Source organism: Periplaneta americana, chromosome 2 (assembly GCF_040183065.1).
Source record: "Periplaneta americana isolate PAMFEO1 chromosome 2, P.americana_PAMFEO1_priV1, whole genome shotgun sequence".
NCBI lineage: Eukaryota > Metazoa > Arthropoda > Insecta > Blattodea > Blattidae > Periplaneta > Periplaneta americana.
The window spans coordinates 198,258,974-198,280,571 of NC_091118.1; the positions used below are offsets into that span (position 1 = coordinate 198,258,974).

General features: G+C 36.0%; 1 protein-coding gene across 1 annotated transcript in view; it reads left to right on the forward strand.

Moving 5' to 3' along the window:
• LOC138695017 (choline/ethanolamine transporter flvcr2a-like) overlaps positions 1-21,598 on the forward strand; it is a 74,639-nt gene that overhangs the window by 36,487 nt on the left and 16,554 nt on the right. Inside the window, exon 2 of the mRNA XM_069819305.1 lies at positions 18,507-18,760. Within this exon, the coding sequence (XP_069675406.1) occupies positions 18,515-18,760 (246 nt within the window). The 5' untranslated portion in view covers positions 18,507-18,514. The remainder of the gene's footprint in view (positions 1-18,506; positions 18,761-21,598) is intronic.

Sequence of the window (21,598 nt, forward strand, 5' to 3'; positions counted from 1 at the left end):
TATTGGGAATAAATTTGAATAAGGAACAAAAAAAAAGTTTCCTTCCCAGGCAGGATTCGAACCACGAAAGTCTTAGTTACCAGTCTATCGTGCTCTGGAGTGAACAAGGCTCTGAAATTAGCTACAAGGGTCGGTCCGGTTTTTTTGCCACTACTGCACGTATAACGGTGATATATGTTTCGAAGGATCTAGTTTTTTGCCTCTCCTGTAAAAAAAGCAAAAGTGGAGTAGTCCAACTTTGATACCAAACTCCTCAGATAACTGGGAAAGGAAAACGAAAATCAACGAGAGGCCAAGCACGATTCTACGTGAAAGTCTTCGAGGAGGGTCGAGTTCTAAATTGGTAGTTACAGACCTAAAATAGGCTACTTAAAGAGAAACAATGCACACAATGTGTCCTCTCTGTAAAGCTAAATGGTTCTTTTCTTAGGGGAATTTGCATATACCCAACATTTTACTTGCTCAGTTTTAAGGGTATATGTACGTGAACGACCACAAATATTATCAGAAAATGCAGGCTCTAAATTTCTAAAATTTTATAAGAAAATGAACTCACAATTGGACAAAAATTATACAAGGTACCACAACAAAACTTATTAGAACTTAAATATCTGATAAAAGTATAAAAAAGGTTACTAATAATATTTTTCAAACCAGTTTTATCAGAGTATGAAAAAAAAACAAAACAAAAATTCTGCAGTTACATCGTTTGGTAACCACAACATTGTTATGATCTCCCTGACATCTTTAATATTTTCCCTGCATGTAATAAACACTTATTTCTGAAAGTAGACTACTCTCAGACATGTAGAGTTGTTTATCTTAATACAATTAATTTGTTATTTGTCCTATATGAAATATATTAAATTTTACATAATGTTTTGTGACCTAATTTTTTTCTTATTTTCAAAGAAATGGGCATTATTATAGTCTACCTTTGGGATCAATCCATGTTAAATCAGTGTACAAAATTTCAGAATTCTATCTCTAATGGTTGTGGAGTTGTGAAATAGTTTGTGTGAAAATTTTCAAATTTTGGAAAATTTAATTTAAAATAAAAAGTGAATTCTTAAAAATATTATTAGTAACCTTTTTTATACTTTTATCAGAAATTTAAATTCTAATAAGTCTTGTTGTGGTACCTTGTAATTTTTGTTCAATTATGAGTTAATTTCCTTATAAAATTTTAGAAATTTAGAGCCTACATTTTTTTATAATAATAAAATTATTGTGGTCGTTCACGTACATATAGCCTTAAGAGAATTTACATTGACGGAATTTTAAACTCTTTTGAATTAGGATAACTTACAAAACCCCGATACGTCACTGTGTGATAGTACACTAATATGCATATGACCTGAAAATTTGTGAATATAATTTCATGGCAGTTCTAATATCGCGCATAAACATCGTCGTGGTGTTCGTATTACACGATGAAGATTTTATTAAATGCCGTTATCAGTTGATTCGCGATTCATGACACGCACGCTATCAAGTTACCGGATGTATACGTGCACTTAGCTTGGAGGTAGGCAAATTCCAGGATTGGTGAGTGTGAAGATATCTCTTAGAAGTGAACGTCTGTAGCAGTAACATCGTCACGTATAGGTAACATTTTATATTTTATCATATTTATAATTTCCTCTTCCTTGTGATTCTACTTTATCTGTAAGTAGTTCCTCCAGTTTGTTCCTGCGAATTATGAATACGAATATATTGCAATATAATTTTATTCGACTTTCCGTGTCAATAAAGCAGTGTTCCGCAACCTTTTTATACTCACGGCCTAGACTCAACACGGTACACCAAAATATTAATCCCCTCAAAAACATATGATGTGACTCTCTTAATATAATTACGTAATGTAATTAAATTTATTATTATTGTTATTATTATTATTATTATTATTATTATTATTATTATTATTGTCGTTGTTATAAACAGAAATCGATTCTTGCATTTATTAAGAATTTATGAACTTTAATTCACTGTAGAAAATACGTATTTTTATTACTAGGGTTAATGACGTGAATATGTCAGGAGAGAATCCACAAACGATTAGGGAAAACACGGAAATTCTACTTGAAGCAAGTAAAGCGATAGGGTTGGAAGTAAATCCCGAAAAGACTAAGTATATGATTATGTCTCGTGACCAGAATATTGTACGAAATGGAAATGTAAAATTTGAGATTTATCCTTCGAAGAGGTGGAAAAATTCAAATATCTTGGAGCAACAGTAACAAATATAAATGACACTCGGCAGGAAATTAAACGCAGAATAAATATAGGAAATGCCTGTTATTATTCGGTTGAGAAGCTTTTGTCATCTAGTCTGCTGTCAAAAAATCTGAAAGTTAGAATTTATAAAACAGTTATATTACCGGTTGTTCTTTATGGCTGTGAAACTTGGACTCTCACTTTCAGAGAGGAACAGAGATTGAGGGTTTTTGAGAATAAGGGTCTTAGGAAAATATTTGGGGCTAAAAGGGATGAAGTTACAGGAGAATGGAGAAAGTTACACAACGCAGGGCTGCACGCATTGTATCCTTCACCTGACATAATTAGGAACATTAAATCCAGACGTTTGAGATGGGCAGGGCATGTAGCACGTATGGGCGAATCCAGAAATGCATATAGAGTGTTAGTTGGGAGGCCAGAGGGGAAAAGACCTTTAGGGAGGCCGAGACGTAGATGGGAAGATAATATTAAAATGGATTTGAGGGAGGTGGGATATGATGGTAGAGACTGGATTCATCTTGCTCAGGATAGGGACCAATGGCGGGCTTATGTGAGGGCGGCAATGAACCTCCGGGTTCCTTAAAAGCCAGTAAGTAAGTAACGTAATTAAATTTATTATTATTATTATTATTATTATTATTATTATTATTATTATTATTATTATTATTATTATTATTATTGTCGTTGTTATAAACAGAAATCGACTTTTGCATTTATTAAGTATTTATGAACTTTAATTCACTGTAGAAAATACGTAAGGTGGGTGCTCCTGTTATGGCCATGTTCCTGATATGGCCACCCCGCTATTGTGAGTTAGTTAACCAAAAAGTCTGCTAAATTGCAGCAGCATCCAGTGAAAGGACATCCTGGTATGTCACTTGATCGTTTTCCATCCAGTTAGGTTGAGCAATATGGCGTCAGTTGCCTGTTTTGCGGTTTTCATGTGACCTCTTCTTATTTTTCTCTGGTAAATCTCCTTTGTTTTATGCATGTTTTTCAAAGACTTGTTCATGAAAACCATCGTACTCCATTCAGTTTTTAATGTTCTGTTGATTGGTGTTGTCGTTGCTGGCGTATCTTTTACGAGTTGTTCATAATCAAACGAGTTTCGTGAAAGCTTACCTGCTCCTGATATGGCCATATCAAATGCACCATGGCCATATCAAGTTCATTCACTTTTATTTTTTCACCTGACAAATTTACATGCCTTATAGCTGGGATTACGCAAAAATTTTGTATTTTAAGAAAGACAACTTAATTTTTTATGGAAAACCCTGTTTTGACTATACTTTTGAATTATAAAAAAGATTATTAACTGTCACCAAAATTATTTAATTTTACACCAAAATTATTTAATTTTAGCACAACTGCGCTATCAAACTGAAAACGATCACGATTTATAGAACATGGAACAAGGGTGGCCATATCATGTGCACGTGTTCCTGATATTGCCAGTAGGTAGACTTTTGAAATTTGGGACTTTTTGGACAATTAAAGCTATTTTTATGGGGAAAGGAAATTGTTTTAAGAAAGTCCATTAGACTGAGAACGAGTAAGAAAAAAGTGGTTTACATTTTTTCAAAATGGCGGCTAGAAAAATTCTCAAACCTTAGCATGGCCATATCAGGGACACCTACCTTATTTTTATTACTAATATTAAAGTAAATAACTCCAATGGGCCTGCTTAGATGCACACAAGTGGCTGATCTGTGGCGGAATCGTTAACAGTGCAAGCCTCATTTCTTCATCGATGGATTTGAGTCTCTCCCTCTTTGAGGTTTTAATTTTTAGTTAACGTCGATAAGCCTAGTTCACACACATATATAGTTGAAAATGGCAATAACATATTAACTGCTATCTCGGAGATAGCCGGGTATTCACTCCTTATTGACAACCAAAATGTTTCCAAAGGCACTTCGAGAAGTTTTAATTTCAATATTCTGTCTGCTTTTAAGTCTGCTAGTTCCTCTTGTACGAGTATATTATTCGGAAGATGTTTTGACTTCACAAGGAATGAATCACGAACCCAGTAAAAATCTTGAACACTCGCTCCGAAATAATTCTTGAACTTCTGCTGCAAGATTACTAAATGTTCTTTAGTTGAGTCCATCAACACTTCATTATCGTCAGCAAGGGGCCATACATTTGATAACATCTCAAACAACCGATTTTTAGGCATTAACAACGTTTCAGCTATTATGTGTGTTTTTTTTTTTTTTTTTTTTTTTTTTTTTTTTTTTTTTTGCCTTTACGATAAGTTCGACTACCTTATAGCTAGCTTCCTGTACTTTTTGTGAAACCTGTACCGACATCGTCATGAGCGTCACTTGTTTTTTTTATTTTGTTCCAACAACCGACGATAATAATTTAGGCTACATCTTTGTCTGACAGAATAGTAATATACGTTACAAGAGCGGTTTGTTGACGTTTTCATGTTCGAGGAAAAGATTGAAAAAGCGAAACGTAGTTGAACTTTTTTAATTTCCGAGAACATGAAAACAAACATACCGCTCGTGTATCGTACATTATTTTGTGCGAAGATCGTTTATTACATACCTGAAAGACGAATTTCTAATTAGTTGCAATGAAATCTCCATGTTGGTTTCTGTTTAATGACGGCAACTTCGGAAAACCAAAATATCTTTCTTCAACATCGTTGCTATAAAATGTTTTCTGTGTTTACTATACTCCAGCAGGCCGTGATATACGTCTGTCTTTTTTTACCCCCCAGTTTATAAATGCGAACTTAAAACAAACGGTAAGGTTATGTAATGATTTACTTTTCATTTTAATATTTTAACAATACTATTTATATAACATATTGCAGTAATAACATCGGCATCTGGAATCTTGTTGATTTTTTCACGGCTTCCTTAATGTTACTTGTATCAGGAATGCAATAAGTTTCGTGGAGTAGTAGACTTTACTTAATTTTTAAAAATATTTAAAAACAATAATTAACATTGCAATTTAGGTGAAATTGCAGTGGTAAGTTTCCAATTTATAATTATTACTATGTTAAACGTCTCTAAAAATAATATGTTAAAAGCCTAAAGCAGTAAAATGAATGTCGCGCTTAAGCGGTAAGAAGAGGGAAATTGTTATGTGTGTTACGTTGGGAATACTGAATGTGGTATTTCGCACTTACCGCGTATTGGTTCTGTGCGGAAAACAAGCAAATACGCACGATCTCGCACAAAAGAATGTTTTGTTACCAAATGGCATTTCAATTTACTGGGAACCATAGCATTACTGAGATTTTCACCACACAAACACACTTGGGGATTGGGCATGTTTTGTCAACACATCATTTTAATTTCAATTAATTTTCGCGTCACACCTTTCATCTTGTAAAGGCACACCGGTTGCGGAACACTGCAATAAGGGAACAAATTCAGCAATCTCACAAACATGTTTCGACACTTGCAGTCCATTTGCAGCCGGAATATGTGTAAACATGAAGTAGTATTCAAATGTCTTCAACTCTGAAGAACAGTCAGTAGCTATCTAGCAAAAGTAGCGACAGAGAATTTGGAAGAAGGGTCAGGGGGAGAAATAAAAACCATGTACAGCTATAGAGAATAAATAAATTAATAACTAAGGCACAATAATTTTCTGCATTATTTTAAATCAATGACATCTTCAGTTTATTTCCAAAAATTTGGTCAGTGTGAGACGGAAGTTTCTTGTCAAGGAACAACCACAACATTCTTCTAAGAATTCCGGATGTCGACAGGAAAAATTGATTTATGAAACATTATTCCGATTTATAAACAAGAGTCCGTAGATTACTTTATGGTCATTCCAGGAAAACTGGGAATTTCAATGAAAAAGTCTTTTTCAGAAATATTTGTTTATTTTATTAGTGTAAGACTCTAAATTTAAATAAATATATATATTTTTTATCCAATGGCACCAGGTTGTCTTTCGACATTTCTGGTCTTCTCTCCTGGCCATGGCTTAGTTGTAACCCACTTCTGAAGTTGGGGCGCCTGGAAGGCGGAGTTACTTTACCCCGATGATATGATAGGATGATTATGATAATGTGGTGCCAGGAGAGGTCTTAAATCTAGACTTAACCTAAATTCCAGACCATGGACGAACACAGGAATAAGCCTGCTCTAACCGGGAATCGAACCCGGGACCTCATGAACTATAGCCAGAAGCTCTGACCACTAGACCATGAGGCTGGCCAAATTTAAATATTCTAATGTTTTATTTTCAAAAGGAAAATATTTTACAAGTTGTATGGGCATTGAATCTAAAAGTTTTTTTTATTATTGAGAGTTATTTTACGACGCTGTATCAACATCTCAGGTTAATTAGCGTCTGAATGAAATGAAGGTGATAATGCCGGTGAAATGACTCCGGAGTCCAGTACCGAAAGTTACCCAGAATTTGCTCGTATTGGGTTGAGGGAAAATCCCGGAAAAAACCTCAACCAGGCAACTTGCCCCCACTGGGATTCGAACCCGGGCCACCTGGTTTCGCGGCGAGACGTGCTGACCGTTACTCCACAGGTGTGGACCGATCTAAAAATAATAGGTACTTTTTCCCTAAAGTTTGCAGCACTTGAGATCAGCTGTTAATGTAGCAAGGAGCAATTGTTGAAGAAATATTTTGAGAGCCTGCATTGTTAATTCTAGAGCTACAGTATTAAGGAACTTTTTACTCTGTACTATATTCTTTCTGCCATTTATTTTCAGTAGTTTGGGTTAATAACAATTAGCAATCTTACAGTTCAAGTGAATATTTTGATTAAGAAATATCACAGTTGTTTTGAAAATGGAAAATGAAGTACATTAGCTCAGCTGTAACCTACGTGACGTGAAAGAAACAGCCGGTAAACATTAACTGGTTAAAGCAAGTGGTTAAGTGCAACAACTGCAAAAGGGAATATCAGACGAATGTTCAAGCTGAGTGACGTATAATCTCAATCTATAGAAAGCAAGAATTCTCGTGATAGAAAGTACTCAGTTCGGAAGAACACTTGTATACGATAGGCTAACTGAAATGTAACGTATGAAAACTGAGTTCAAATAAATGTTGTTCCATGACTGATTAATGAAGTTAATAATGATAATAATAATAATAATAATAATAATAATAATAATAATAATAATATTTATTTATTTATTTACTGGCCGTACCCGTGCGCTCCGCTGCACCCGTTAGAAATAAATATAAAGTAATTACATAATTAAAATAGGACATTTGATCCAGGGAATATTCGTGTTTGATAGAAGGATAAATCGTTTAATATGTTACTTAATTTAAATTATATTTAAATAATTAAAATGGAATCATTTTGGTCCAGACACACTCATTTGGTGCAATGGCAATTCCTTTAACATGTTTCTTAATTTTTATTACATGCATCCATAGTTCAATGAACATTGACATCATTTACATTTAATGTGTGTACTTTATTTTACTTGTTATAGGTTTCCATTGAATTATGGTAATAACTTAATTTTAACTCTTGTTTTCTACGTATTCAGTAAATGGCGCTTGGCCCACTATGGTTCTGAACCCTTCAAATAACTTAAATTATATTATATTATATTATATTATATTATATTATATTATATTATATTATATTATATTATATTATATTATATAAAAAGTGTGTTGATAACGGATGTACCCCGATAAGTAAGTTTTCAATTTGTTATGGGGGATCTTGAATCTCAGGAGGAACAAATTTTATTTTACAACAGGGCAACATAATCTGCTTGGCTCATTAGCCAAATTTTTTGCATTGCATTTAATACATATGTATTTTATGTATTTTAACTCGACTCAATTGAGCATAGTTAAAATTTGGATTATAAAATAATGAAATGCTAAGCTAACATATTATTACTGCATACTAAATCAATACACTCTCGTTGTTCGTTAATTCTCTGGCATAAACATTATTTTAAGAAATACAGGAAACGAATACACAGAATAGCCTATCAAGTTTTTTGTGCATAAGAAGCTATTTTAATCTTACCTGTCCTCAATTCACTCACAAGTTACTGTAATAACATTATAGCATTATGTCCATACAGAGAAACTACACTTTCCAATGGTGAAATAATAATTAATTATACAAATCGGTTAATTTAGCTTCCGATATTGCTTCATACAAACACAGAAACATTTTCTGTAGGCTATGATTCATAGCTTTCGATTGTTGTTGACCAAGGCCCCTTATAGACGAAGTCATTTGTTTATTTCATTACACGGCCTTAGATGGCAGTTATTTTAATTTTAAAACTCATTTATCTCATTAAATATCAGTCCAATCAAAATTTTTCGAAGAATAAAACTTATCGGAAATGATTTTTAAAGAAACTTTTGTTACGTAACATTTTTCATAAAAATCAATAATAAGCGAGATATTTCGATTTATTTAATTCAAGCCCCCTTATAACCCCTCTTTTAAATAATGTATTTTGAATGCCATATAGCCTATAATCTAAGTTACAACGAATTTAATTTATATTCGAATTTTCATCGAAATCGGTTGAGCCATTATCGCGTGAAAAGGTAACAAACATACAGACAGACAGACAGACAAACAAAAATTTCAAAAAAGCTATTTTCGGTTTCAGGATGGTTAATTATATATGTTAGGACCAATTATTTTTGGAAAATCGAAAATTACCAGAAAAATTTCGGCTACAGATTTATTATTAGTATAGATATACAGATTTCTAATGTTTGCACATCTTTCTGTGCATAAAGTCTTATTCTTGTTCTCCACTCTTCTCTGTCCATCCAATCCATGTCGTTCAGTCTGCAGTCTCTCATCCCTCTTCTGATCTCTTGTAACCATGAATTTTGAGGTCTCCCTTTCCTTCTTCTCCCAGGCGGACTCTATTCCAGCACCATTTTAGGTAATCTTTCTTCTGGCATATTATTATTATTATTATTATTATTATTATTATTATTATTATTATTATTATTATTAACAATAATACAAATGGTTTTTAAAGAACCCGGAGGTTCATTGCCGCCCTCACATAAGACCGCCATCAGTCCCTATACTGAACAAGATTAATCCAGTCCCTGGCATCATATCTCAACTCCCTCAAAACCATTTTAATATTATCTTCCCGTCTACATCTCGTCCTTCCCAACGGTTTTGTTCCCTCAGGTCTCCCAACTAACACTCTATATCGTCGTTGTTCCTGCAATAACTCCTATGTGACATATTTATCGATTTTCAGATTTTTGCTCTATTAAATAACTTAAATAGTGATACAGCAAATAATAAAATCTCCTATATGTAATTATATTTCTTTGTTTCGAAAATGTAAGAATTCACAGTCTCCTATGTACGGCTGCCATAGGATGAATAAATGTGTTTTCTCTTCCTACTGAAAAATTTTATTTTTTTGCACACAAGAGTTACTGCAGGAACAACGACGATATGCATTTCTGGATTCACCCATACGTGCTACTTGCCCTGTCCAATAACAACTATAATAGTAATGATAGTCTCATGAGGTAATTTGAATATTTATTATTATTATTATTATTATTATTATTATTATTATTATTATTATTATTATTATTTGAATAAGCATTAAAATTATAAAAATTGAAACAACTACTACTGGTAACCACAATTAATTGATAAATACTTCCTTAGTTTATCCTTAAATCGTTTGACTCCTGACAGTCTCTGACGATGAATAAATTATTCATTCATTATTGTTTCATTTAACTGATTGATTATGATGCATTTATTAATGTAAAGGTGGCCATAATTAAAAATCACGAAGGCACCTACGTCACGAAGGCTTTTTTAAGGAACACCAATCAACCTAATTTTATGTCCAGCTACAGACTTTAATTTAAGTACTAGAGTTTCCCTCACAAAAACAGGTCGTTCACCTCCGAACGCTTAGAGCTTTCAGAGATTCACACTTTAAAAGAATATTTTCTTATATACAAAATTACGATACTCTACTTACACGCAGGTTTCGCTCTGTTCTGTATCACAATGAGGTTTATTACGCTTGACAGCTTTATATATCGTGACAATTCATATTTGCTTGTAACAGTAATTTATTTGTAGGGATGAAATGTTTCAGCCTTCGTTCCTTTATTACTGATAGACATGAAAATACACGCTACCGAATCAATACGAGATTGTGTCAAAAAGTTCCCGTACTAACTCCGTAGCGCGCCAACAGATGACAGCACAGGGTTGCGCGCGCAGCGATAGTGAGATGTAATTTTGATTTGGTAGTGTGCCAAGAGACATCGCTGTTTTAACATCGGGAGTTGATACATTGGTGTTTTTGTGATGAAGTGTGCGTGCTAGTCTGCGATTACATCATGGACAAAAAGGTGGAACAACGAGCCAACGTGAAATTTTGCGTTAAACTTGGTAAATCGGCCACAGAGACATTGAACATGCTTCGGAAAGCTTACGGCGATGAGGCAATGAGTCGTACGCAATGTTTCCAGTGGCACAGGCGCTTCAAAAGCGGAAGAACGTCCCTGGAAGACGACGAGCGATCTGGACGACCTACCACGAGCATCACCCCCGAAAATGTGGAACGAATTCGGCAACTTTTGCATGAGGATAGTCGGAGGACGATCAACGAAATTGCTGATATTGTTGGCGTGTCGTACGGGTCAGTGCAGACGATCCTAACGTCTGAATTGAACGAGGGACATGTGGAGTGTAGCTGCCAAGTTTGCTCCCCGACTGCTGACGCCGGAGCAGAAGGAACTCCATCGATCATCACCGGTGACGAGTACGACCCTGAGACAAAACGGCAATCGTAATAGAAGAACCCATCATCAACACGACCGAAGAAGGCGAGAATGAACCGTAGCTCAATGAAGAGCGTAGCCTACTCATTACGAATTTGTCCCCCAGAACCAGATCGTCTGAAGTTCTGAGACGTTTATGAGAGAACATTCGGCGAAAGCGATCGAATCTGTGGCGAGCGAAGAATTGGATTTTCCACGATGACAATGAAACCTGTCAAGGCTGGTTCACGATATACCGGGAACGAGAACCAGAGCGAAAACGGCAAGCGGAGGACGTGAACGTGAATATTTTTGGTTCACAATAAATCGAGAACGGAAACGACTATATATATATATATATATATATATATATATATATATATATGGGCTATTTTATCTCAAATCGACCGAAATATAGAGAAAATTGACCTCGCAATTTTTAAATACAATGAAACTTTTTCTATCCGTTGACAACTGTGATACAATGCTTTGTGCAAAGTTTGAGGCATCAGAGCTTCATAGTGTTTAAAAATTAAAACTATTTAAATTTATCGTATTTTCATAAAATTAGCAACTTTAAAATGTTGTGGCTCCGAAACCCTTTCACCCATTGATCAAAATCATGGTTTATTTTGATGCTGAGAAATTAAAGTTTATATTGATATGTAAACAGATTTTCTTACTTTTTATGGAAGTGGAGAAATTTAGATTTTTCTTCATTAAGACGCCTTTGCCCATGAAAAAATATTTTTAAAATATGTGGTTAGATTCCGCATTGAAAGTACAAATAAACACATATTTTTTACTGGTGCACCGTTGATAAGAAAGTATTGAAAATATCAAATAAAGAAATTAAATATTACGCGCGTGAACTAACCAGCTGACTGTAGGTAGTCGAGACAAGCAAGGCCAGGAGACAAACACGTGATGTGTCGTCTAACAGTCATGGCTGGGCTAGCTTTATCACAAGTTTTCATAAACACAAGAGTAAAATGACGCCCAATGCTCGCTTATCTTCAGCTCTCGGCCAGTGCGTGGGGTACTTCGCCATTCAAGTCTAGGCGTGTGAAAATAAGTTATTTAATACCCTCGAAACTTATTGCCGAGCCACTAAGCAAACAATGCCGACTCCCTCTTAATAATGCAAGGTTTTTCTCAATATTTTTGACATTTTTACAAATGGGCAAAAAGCCTAAAAGTAAGTAAAATCAGATTATCTGTCTCTCTGTATACAATAAAAACAAGGATTACTTCGTAACATAACCTACCAAATGTCAGCTTCAAAATGAGCTCCCGTTCAATGTTCTGCAGTAAATGGTTCCAGAGTTCTGAGCGCTGAAAGAGACTTGTTTTTCTAAAATACGCTAAATTTGTCGCTCAATAGTACGAAAACCGTTTTACTTTCGATAGTATATTTTTGAAAATGCACTCTCCTCAGCACCTTGTATAAATAGGGAAAAAATTAGAGTATTAAAAAAATGCGAGGTTTTTTACTGATCGATTTCATATGAAATAGCCCATATGCATGTCAATAACGATATGTAAAGTCGATTTTACGCATTCTGATGTTTTTTTTAGTTGATTATTTAACGACACTGTATCAACTACGAGGTTATTTAGCGTCGATGAGATTGGTGATAGCGAGATCGTATTTGGCGAGATGAGCCCGAGGATTCGCCATAGATTACCTGGCATTTACCGTACGGTTGGGGAAAACCTCGGAAAAACCCAAACAGGTAATCAGCCCAAACGGGGATCGAACCCGCGCCCGAGCGCAACTTCAGAACGGCAGGCAAACGTCTTAACCGACTGAGCCACGCCGGTGGCCATTCTGATGTTATTTGTGTATAATTGGCCAATGAGTTCTCTAATGAGTAGGCCTACAAGGCAATCAACATAAACATAGGTTAACCATCTTCAAAATGTATGACACAGGATATTTAAGAATTCAATTAAAGTTGCAATCTGGTCACATAAAGGCCTACACGTAGCAGATATTGAAAGTGATTCTACTGAATTTCTGAGTTAGTCACGATACATGAAGAAGAAGTTATATCAAGGCCTCCTGGCTACAAAACATACGACGATCAAATAACTTTTTGAAGACAACAGAAAGAAACTAGTAGGCTGTGATCGGAAACGAGAACGGCAAAGTTAAAACTTCGCCAACCTTTTCCGTTCGCGGGCTCCTGCAAGCTTCTCGTTACTGTGAATGCTCACATTTAAATTATGTATTTTAACAATTTTTCCGTTCTCGTTGTCGTTTACGTTCCCGGTATATTGTGGACCAGGCCTCACCGAGCACTCCTCGTTCGTGAGTTTCTCGCCCACCACAACATGTTAGCACTTACGCAAGCGCCATACTCGCCAGATCTAGCTCCAGCAGACTTCTTCCTTTTCCCGAACATGAAGATGCAGCTGAAAAGTCGCAGTTTTTACACCGCTGCCTAGATTCAGCGCAAATCGCAGAAGATTATGGACTCGCTTACAAAAAATTACTTCGAGGCCGCATTCCAAAAGTGGCAGGAATGCTGGACCGGTGTATTTCTGCGCAAGAGACTCTTTTGAAGGAGATGATGTTCAAACTCAGGTAAAGTATTTTTTTTTTCTGTAAACAGAGCTAGTACGGAAAATTTTTTATAGACCTTCGTATTATACGCGTTCTAAACTTCGATGAGAGAACCGTTACTTGAACCAAGACTACCCACGGAATTCGTGATCGTAAATATTTCTCCTTAGTAATTGGAAAAGCCAACGATATAGTTGCAACAGTTCAAATTCTTGTCGAAATAATTACATTAACTCTTACTGAAAAATGATGCACTATTCTCGGTAATATCTACATTTTTTTCTACTTCTCAGAACGAAAACAGACACGGGCCATCAGAAAAAAATTAACATAGAAAGTAATAATTCAATCAAAATAAAAAAAAAACAAAAGATGGCGGGATTTTTAAATTCCATTGAATGCGTGGCTAAATCGCAATGCTGGTTGACGTAGTAGCTTATTTTACGACGCTTTATCAACAACTCAGGTTATTTAGCGTCTGAATGAGATGAAGGTGATAATGCTGGTGAAATGAGTCCGGAGTCCAGCACCAAAAGTTACCCAGCCTTTGCTCATATTGAGTTGAGGGAAAACCCCAGAAAAAACCTCAACCAGGTAACTTGCCCCAACCGGGAATCGAACTCGGGCTACCTGGTTTCGCGGCCAGACGTGCTAGCCGTTACTCCACAGGTGTGGACCTGGTTGACGTCTCTTCCATTTTTACAATAACTCCCGTTTGAGATGAACTCGGTCTATGCTAGCATTTTTTTTTTCCATATTGTTTTCTAAGTATGATATAGACTCGTTTCATACTTCAAGTGTAACATTGAAAGGTGATGTTTTCTCGACGGTCCGCAGTCACTTCATCACGTCACTACTTCGTTTTTATTACGTTAGTCACGTTCTTGTTACACATGAATTGTGACATTGTTTGCATTTGTAACTCCAATAAGGACGTAGCTATTCGAAATGGATCAGAATGGACCGGACCGGTTCGTGAATTTCAGGAACCTTTCCATTCTGTGTCATAAGAAAATTACTATTGTCAGTTCCGGATCATTTTAATTTGTTGTTTGTTGTTTAGTCAACTGTCCGAAGACAGGTTTGAACCTCATAAGTGACATCAATATAGCATCACTCATGAGGCAACTAAGCCAGAAGATAAAGCGGTAAGATGGCATCGTCAAGTGAGATGTACAGCCTCATAATAAATAAAGCCTAATATCATTCAGAACCTCAATCAGAGGTATGTTTTAATTTAGTAATAATTAATTAAATTTATATAGTCATATGGCATTTGAATACATTTTTCAATTAAGTGGGAATTAAACTGTTGAAAATACTGTTAACAACACTGTCGGCACTGTCAGTACTTCTAAATTGTATTACAACATTAGTATAAGCTCTCGGTAATTTATAATATTCTTGCGGCTTGGCTTTGTATGTTTTATTGTGTATTGAATATCGTTGATGTTCTCAATAATGGCGCGGCGTTAATGACATTAGAAGGACGGGACTCAGCAACACTTTATCACTCCATATCGTGCTAATGATCATAATGATCAGATTTCATAGGCCACTGCTAGGCAGCCAGTTGAATTTCTTATTGTTTGCTCTGCAACCTAAGTATCCAGTATCCAGTCATAAGGATAGGGTCGGAAATCAATCTCTTTCGCTGGTAATCATACACGCGTCGAAGTAAATTATTATTAAAGATGTATGAATTTTATTCAATATATGTATTTTTTTCCAGCCGATTGAAGTGAGTATTGTCCGTGATTTCCGTCTGTGTAGATATAATAAAGGAAAGGAAATTTCCGACCGAAATTTTTGTATTAATTAATGTGTATATAAATATTATTTTCATGGTAATACTCTATGGAAAGATTAATTATTGGTCCTAGAGAATTTATCTGTTATGGTAACAATGGTTATTAGAGGAGAAGAATTTGCTCCGACGCCAGGGATCGAACCCAGGTTCTTGGTTGTACATACCAAGTGCTCTAACCACTGAGCTACCCCGAAGTTCAATCCACAGCACTGGATCGAATCCCCCTCCTCTAGTGTTGACTTAATATATGTCAACTGGAGTAAGGCCACAAAGGGAAAAACACTAGAGGAGGGGGATTTTATTTATCCTTTATTTTTTGTTAGAAAATTCTTGAAAATCCTTAGAACAGATTTTGAATATATTGTTATTTGTGCCATTTTTTCAAATAGAACACCATTAATTTTTAAATAATGATGACTGAAATTTAAGAGCATTATTCCCATAAGAAATAATACCTCTGAATGTGCACAAAATCCAATACCAAGATAAATCAATGTACATAAACTTACGTACTACGTACAGATAGATGCCAGGCACAAAACCACTTTTCAGATTTCAGGTGTACTGTATTTCCAGTGAAAATGTTGAAATTTAATTTTTTAGCTTACATTATTTTCTTCATATGTGTACTTCATATACTGAAACAATAATCCCATAGGCGGAGTTACGGGGGGGAATGGGAGGACACTGCCCTCCCCAAACTTGTCTGAACTCTTTTTTTTTTTATTAACGTTAGAAAATATTGACTTCAAAAGATCTTTTTTGCTTTTGTTTATGATTAAGCTTGTGTGCTTAAAATGACGAATTAATATCTGGATTACAATATTTATTTTAAATTTTTGAATGTGTAAGAATTTTTATACCTCATTTAATGAATGGAAGCACTGTAATGTTTCTTTTGTAACAGCCTGTAGTCATGTGTTGAGAAGTCTGCAGGTGTTCAGGCCGCCACTTGCAGAAATATGAATAACATACTGCACAACAATGCAGAAAAAGGAAAAGTGATCCCGATATAAAGTGTAAACTTAAAGACGAGATTAAATAAAATAATTAGAGTTTATATTTCATTTGATATCTTCAGGAAAGCTTAATATAAAAAACTTTCCATTGGCACTGTTACGTAGTTTTATTGATATATATGTGTTCCTGTACGAGAGAGAAAAGAGGGAGATTGTTTTAAACTATGCCCTGTTATAATTTGTAGTAGATCTATAGTTCAAGCCCTATACAATTCGCCGATATGGATGTAACACTGTAAGAAACATGCTCCCCGAAAATATCTTTATTAAATGATCATATTCCGTTATACTGTACTGCACTACGGTCAAGCTATAACAGGGGGGGAGGGAGTACACGATGTCTCCCATAACCCCGTTATATGGGGATTCTATGGTTTTGCTTTGCACCCCCAAGGAAACATTTCTCTCTCTGCCCATGAATAATTCACTGGTCTGCGTCATTTTTCAGGTCAACATTTTCATAGCTGTTCTTTTATATTTAGTGCATGCTGAATTCAGAAATATAACTCATTTTGCTCAGTCAGGTCAGATTTTCTTGCTATCGCATTTTTTAAAAAGATGACATTTCAGAGATAAATTGTATCTTATAGTTATTAGACTATATTAGTTATTGTTTCAATTCTGACTTAGATTTGCGTAAATAGTAAAATATGTATATAGAATGAAACACGAACACCATTATTGTGGAAGGAAGGACCTTTTCAAGGACTTTCGTGTGTGTTTTGCATCTGGAACATCCCTCTTGAGGTAACCTGCTAGCAATAGTCTGCAAGCATGTTCACATCCGAACGATTCTGGTACCTCTATTCCTTCACTCGAATGTCTCTATGAAAGTGCTCGCCTTGCTCCTCTCTGTATTCCCCACAGTTCGGGAAAGTATTCTAAATGCGAGCTGAGGCAGTACATCTTTATGGACGTACATGCACCAAGAGCCTGGTAGCTCCGCAGGACTTCCTCAACAGCATGTTTGTACTCTGAGCTCCTACAGTTGCCCAGAAATTTCTTAATAATAGACTTCAATGCGAGCCAGGCACTACTCTCTTTATCCTTTTTATGATCATTGAATTTAGCATCATTCATAAGCTCCCTGATTTGAAGGCCATCAAAAATATCTGCTATTAGTTTGGCCTCACTGACACGTGGAAATTTCTGACCTAGGAAAGCAAGAGCTCTTTTTTCTTTGTTGAGTGACTTGACAAAATTTTTCATTAGGCCTCATTTGATGTGCAGTGGTGAAAGTAAAATTTTTGAGGATCCACGAGAGCTTCTGACAGAGCGTTGTGTGAACCTGGTTTCAGGCTAGTCTTGCTTCCCGGATGCATTGAAGAAAGTGCAGCACACACGAGATACGATAGGTTTGTCCTGATCACCAATTTTGACACCAAAGTAGGCATGATATTCGTACATTTTCCTTGCAAATGGAGTGATTTTAAACTTTCGATTGGCACAGTGACTTTACCACAAATGTAGTAAAATCGATCAGGTTGGGTCTTGCACTTTCTATTCATTTTCTAAGAACGTTCCTTAAATCAGTCTCATCATTGAGAAAGCTCAAGCCAGACTACATTGGGCTGCAAGAAAGAAGTTGATTTTACCCCTGTCTCTCTCTCTCCTACTAAGTTACCACTGTACAGAGTTTCAAGCTATGGCCCATGTCTCAAGTGTGATTTTCAAGGTCTGAAACAGGAATGAAATTTCTTGAAAAGGCCCTTTCTTCAAAATGAACTGTATTTATATACTTTATAATATATTTAATGTATATTTGATGTGAATTTAAGTCTGTTTTGTGATAGTAAACATAATTTTTTTTCTTACCTGCTGTACGTTTTATTTCTGTAAATACATACTAACTAAAATCTTGGCTAGTACAGAAACCTGACCTGATTGAGCAAAATGAATTATATTTTTGAATTCAGAATGCTAGCAACATAAAAGATCAGTTATAAAATCCTTGACCTTCGAAAAAAAGTTTTGAAACGCAGACCAGTGCTTCACAATAAATTTGTTCACTACATTCGGAAAGCAATGAATTTGGTAGGCCTTGATAAATGAGATGCACTAGCAAAGGCTAGAGGAATTTTTTATCTTCAATCGCTGTTGTTGTTGACAGGTGGAGTAATGCTTGAGCAAGAGCCTGTGCCCTCTGTCCAGTGTCGGCAGTATCGCAGGCGTTGGTTTATGCTTCTGATATTTGTACTCTGCTCAACTGCAAATGCAGCTCACTGGATGCAGTATTCCATCATCGCCAACATCATGATGCGCTACTACAACGTCAGCAGTATTTCCATTAATTGGACGTCCATGATCTACATGGCATGTTACATCCCATTTGTGTTCCCAGCGTCCTGGGTGCTACAGCGCAAGGTATGAATAATTCCTACTCAGTGGCGGCTCGTGCCTTTCTTGGATGGGTGTTCACAAAAAAAAAATATTGGTAATGGACACACTGATATATTCTCGTATAGCTGAGTCACACGTCAGAGATAAACGAGTTCTAATATTCATGCACCAAATCTACGCATATAAAACCAAAATTAAAACCATTAAACAAGAGTAGAGTAAAATTAATTCATAGGACTCACCTTCACTGCTGTTGTTGAAGATCTAGATTTATTTGTAGAGAAACTCCATGAGCCTAGTTTTGAGAGATGCAAATTTATCAATAACTCTAATGTTGTTAACAAGATTTTTTTTTTTTTTCCACAGCCAACATAGCCAATGTACTTAATCGCTCTTATGGCATTGTGCTACGGAGGAATATTTTAATCCTCTCTTAATTTAACACCCTCACAACTTTACACACGTGTGTTACTTACTTTGCTGAACAAAAGACAACAGAATCAGCCCCCCGTGCGTATCGGTATTTTGAAAAGAAACAGTAAAGAGAGAAAACGAGGAAAGAGGGAGAAAGGAACAGGATGCCAGACCCAAGGGAGATGGAGCATCTCTCTCTCTTTGTCACTAGCACGTTAAGACCTGTGCGAGCCAGAGCTATTGTAACCATTGTAACAAACCAGCAAATATTCTCGCCGGAGGCTATTCCACCCTGCTACGGAAAAATTGTGCGAACTGCTGTCAATCTGTCCAATAGAGATTTAAAGACACACGACACACGAACGGGACATTCTCTCGAGACGAAATACGTAGGAACGTCATTACACATTGGAAAGTATTAGATGTAATAACATTAATACAGTAACATGTACGATTATTGTTGGTTTTTAAGGTGTTCACGTGCTCCTGTGCTCATATAGAGGAACCGCCACTGTTCCTACTATATGTATTATTATTTAATATTCGTATATTAAAAGTCTATATAACATACTCATCGTAATACTTCAGACATTATGCAAATCTGGCTTTCAGTAGAAGTTCCATGTGAAGCAGGCTTGATTAATTTCAAGGGAAAAATTGTTCCGAGGCCAGGTATCGATCCCGGGACCCTTCGCTTAGTGCACGAATGCTCTACCGACTGAGCTACCCCAGGAACCATACATGACACCGTCGAATTTCTTATTGTTTGCTCTGCAACCTAAGTATCCATTTCAAAGACTTTGCGAAACAAAGTTTCCTGTCATAAGGATAGGGTCGGAAATCATTCTCTTTCACTGATAATCACATACGCATCGAAGTAAATTACTAAAGATGTGTGAATTTTACTCAGTATGGGTGCTATGCATAGACATTTCGCTAGCCCGCGCTATGGGCATGCTAAACTAGCCCCGGCTATCGAGTGATTACTTGTACAGGATTCATATCATAACATATCGCTAACACTGGTTTATGAATACGAAAAACGTTAGTTCGCTGATCATCCACCGGAAGCCCGCGCTAAGAATGTCTATGAATATGGCCCATTATGTTTATTTTCGGCCGACTGAAGTGAGTATTGTTCGGGTTTCCGTCTATGTAAATATGACAAATGAATGGAAATTTCCGAAGACGTGTCTCCGAAGTAGAATAGAACTAAACTACAGAAATACTAGGGCATTCGAAAAGTAATGGCAACATAATTACTGCGTCACACTACATTTATTTAGGTTACTTATGACATTATATAATTCAAATATAGTCCCCTGCCAAGTCAACAATACGTTCTCAAATCCTTGGAAGATGGCGGACTCCATCTGCAGCATCATTTCTGGATATTTCTATCACTGATCATTCTAAAGCTTTTCAGATGTCAACTCTTGATTGAAAGCGAATGCCCCGCTTCGACCCATCTTGCAGTAATTCGGACTATGCGGATGACGTGAATATGTTAGGAGAAAATCCACAAATGATTAGGGAAAACACGGGAATTTTACTGGAAGCAAGTAAAGAGGTTTGGAAATAAATCCCGAAAAGACAAAGTATATGATTATGTCTCGTGACGAGAATATTGTACGAAATGGAAATATAAAAATTGGAGATTTATCTTTTGAAGAGGTGGAGAAGTTCAAATGTCTTGGAGTAACAGTAACAAATATAAATAATACTCGGGAGGAAATTAAGCACAGAATAAATATGGGAAATGCCTGTTATTATTCGGCTGTGAAGCTTTTATCATCCAGTCTGCTGTCAAAAAATCTGAAAGTTAGAATTTATAAAACAGTTATATTACCTGTTGTTCTTTATGGTTGTGAAACTTGGACTCTCACTTTGAGAGAGGAACATAGGTTAAGAGTGTTTGAGAATAAGGTGCTTAGGAAAATATTTGGGGCTAAGAGGGATGAAGTTACAGGAGAATGGAGAAAGTCACACAACGCAGAACTGCATGCATTGTTTTCTTCACCTGACATAATTAGGAACATTAAATCCAGACGTTTGAGATGGGCAGGGCATGTAGCATGTATGGGCGAATCCAGAAATGCATATAGAGTGTTAGTTGGGAGGCCGGAGACGTAGATGGGAAGATAATATTAAAATGGATTTGAGGGAGGTGGGATATGATGATAGAGAATGGATTAATCTTGCTCAGGATAGGGACCAATGGCGGGCTTATGTGAGGGCGGCAATGAACCTCTGGGTTCCTTAAAAGCCAGTAAGTAAGTAAGTAAGTAAGGACTTCTCTCCCACAGGCTTCTTGTAATGCCCTAAAGCACTGAGTTGCACGTTTTTCTCTTGCCACTTGGTTTTTATGAAGCACCTTTGTTTGTACCTACTGAAAAATTTTTAGGGCTGTATTACTTACTACAAATCAGAAATAGTGACAGTATTTAC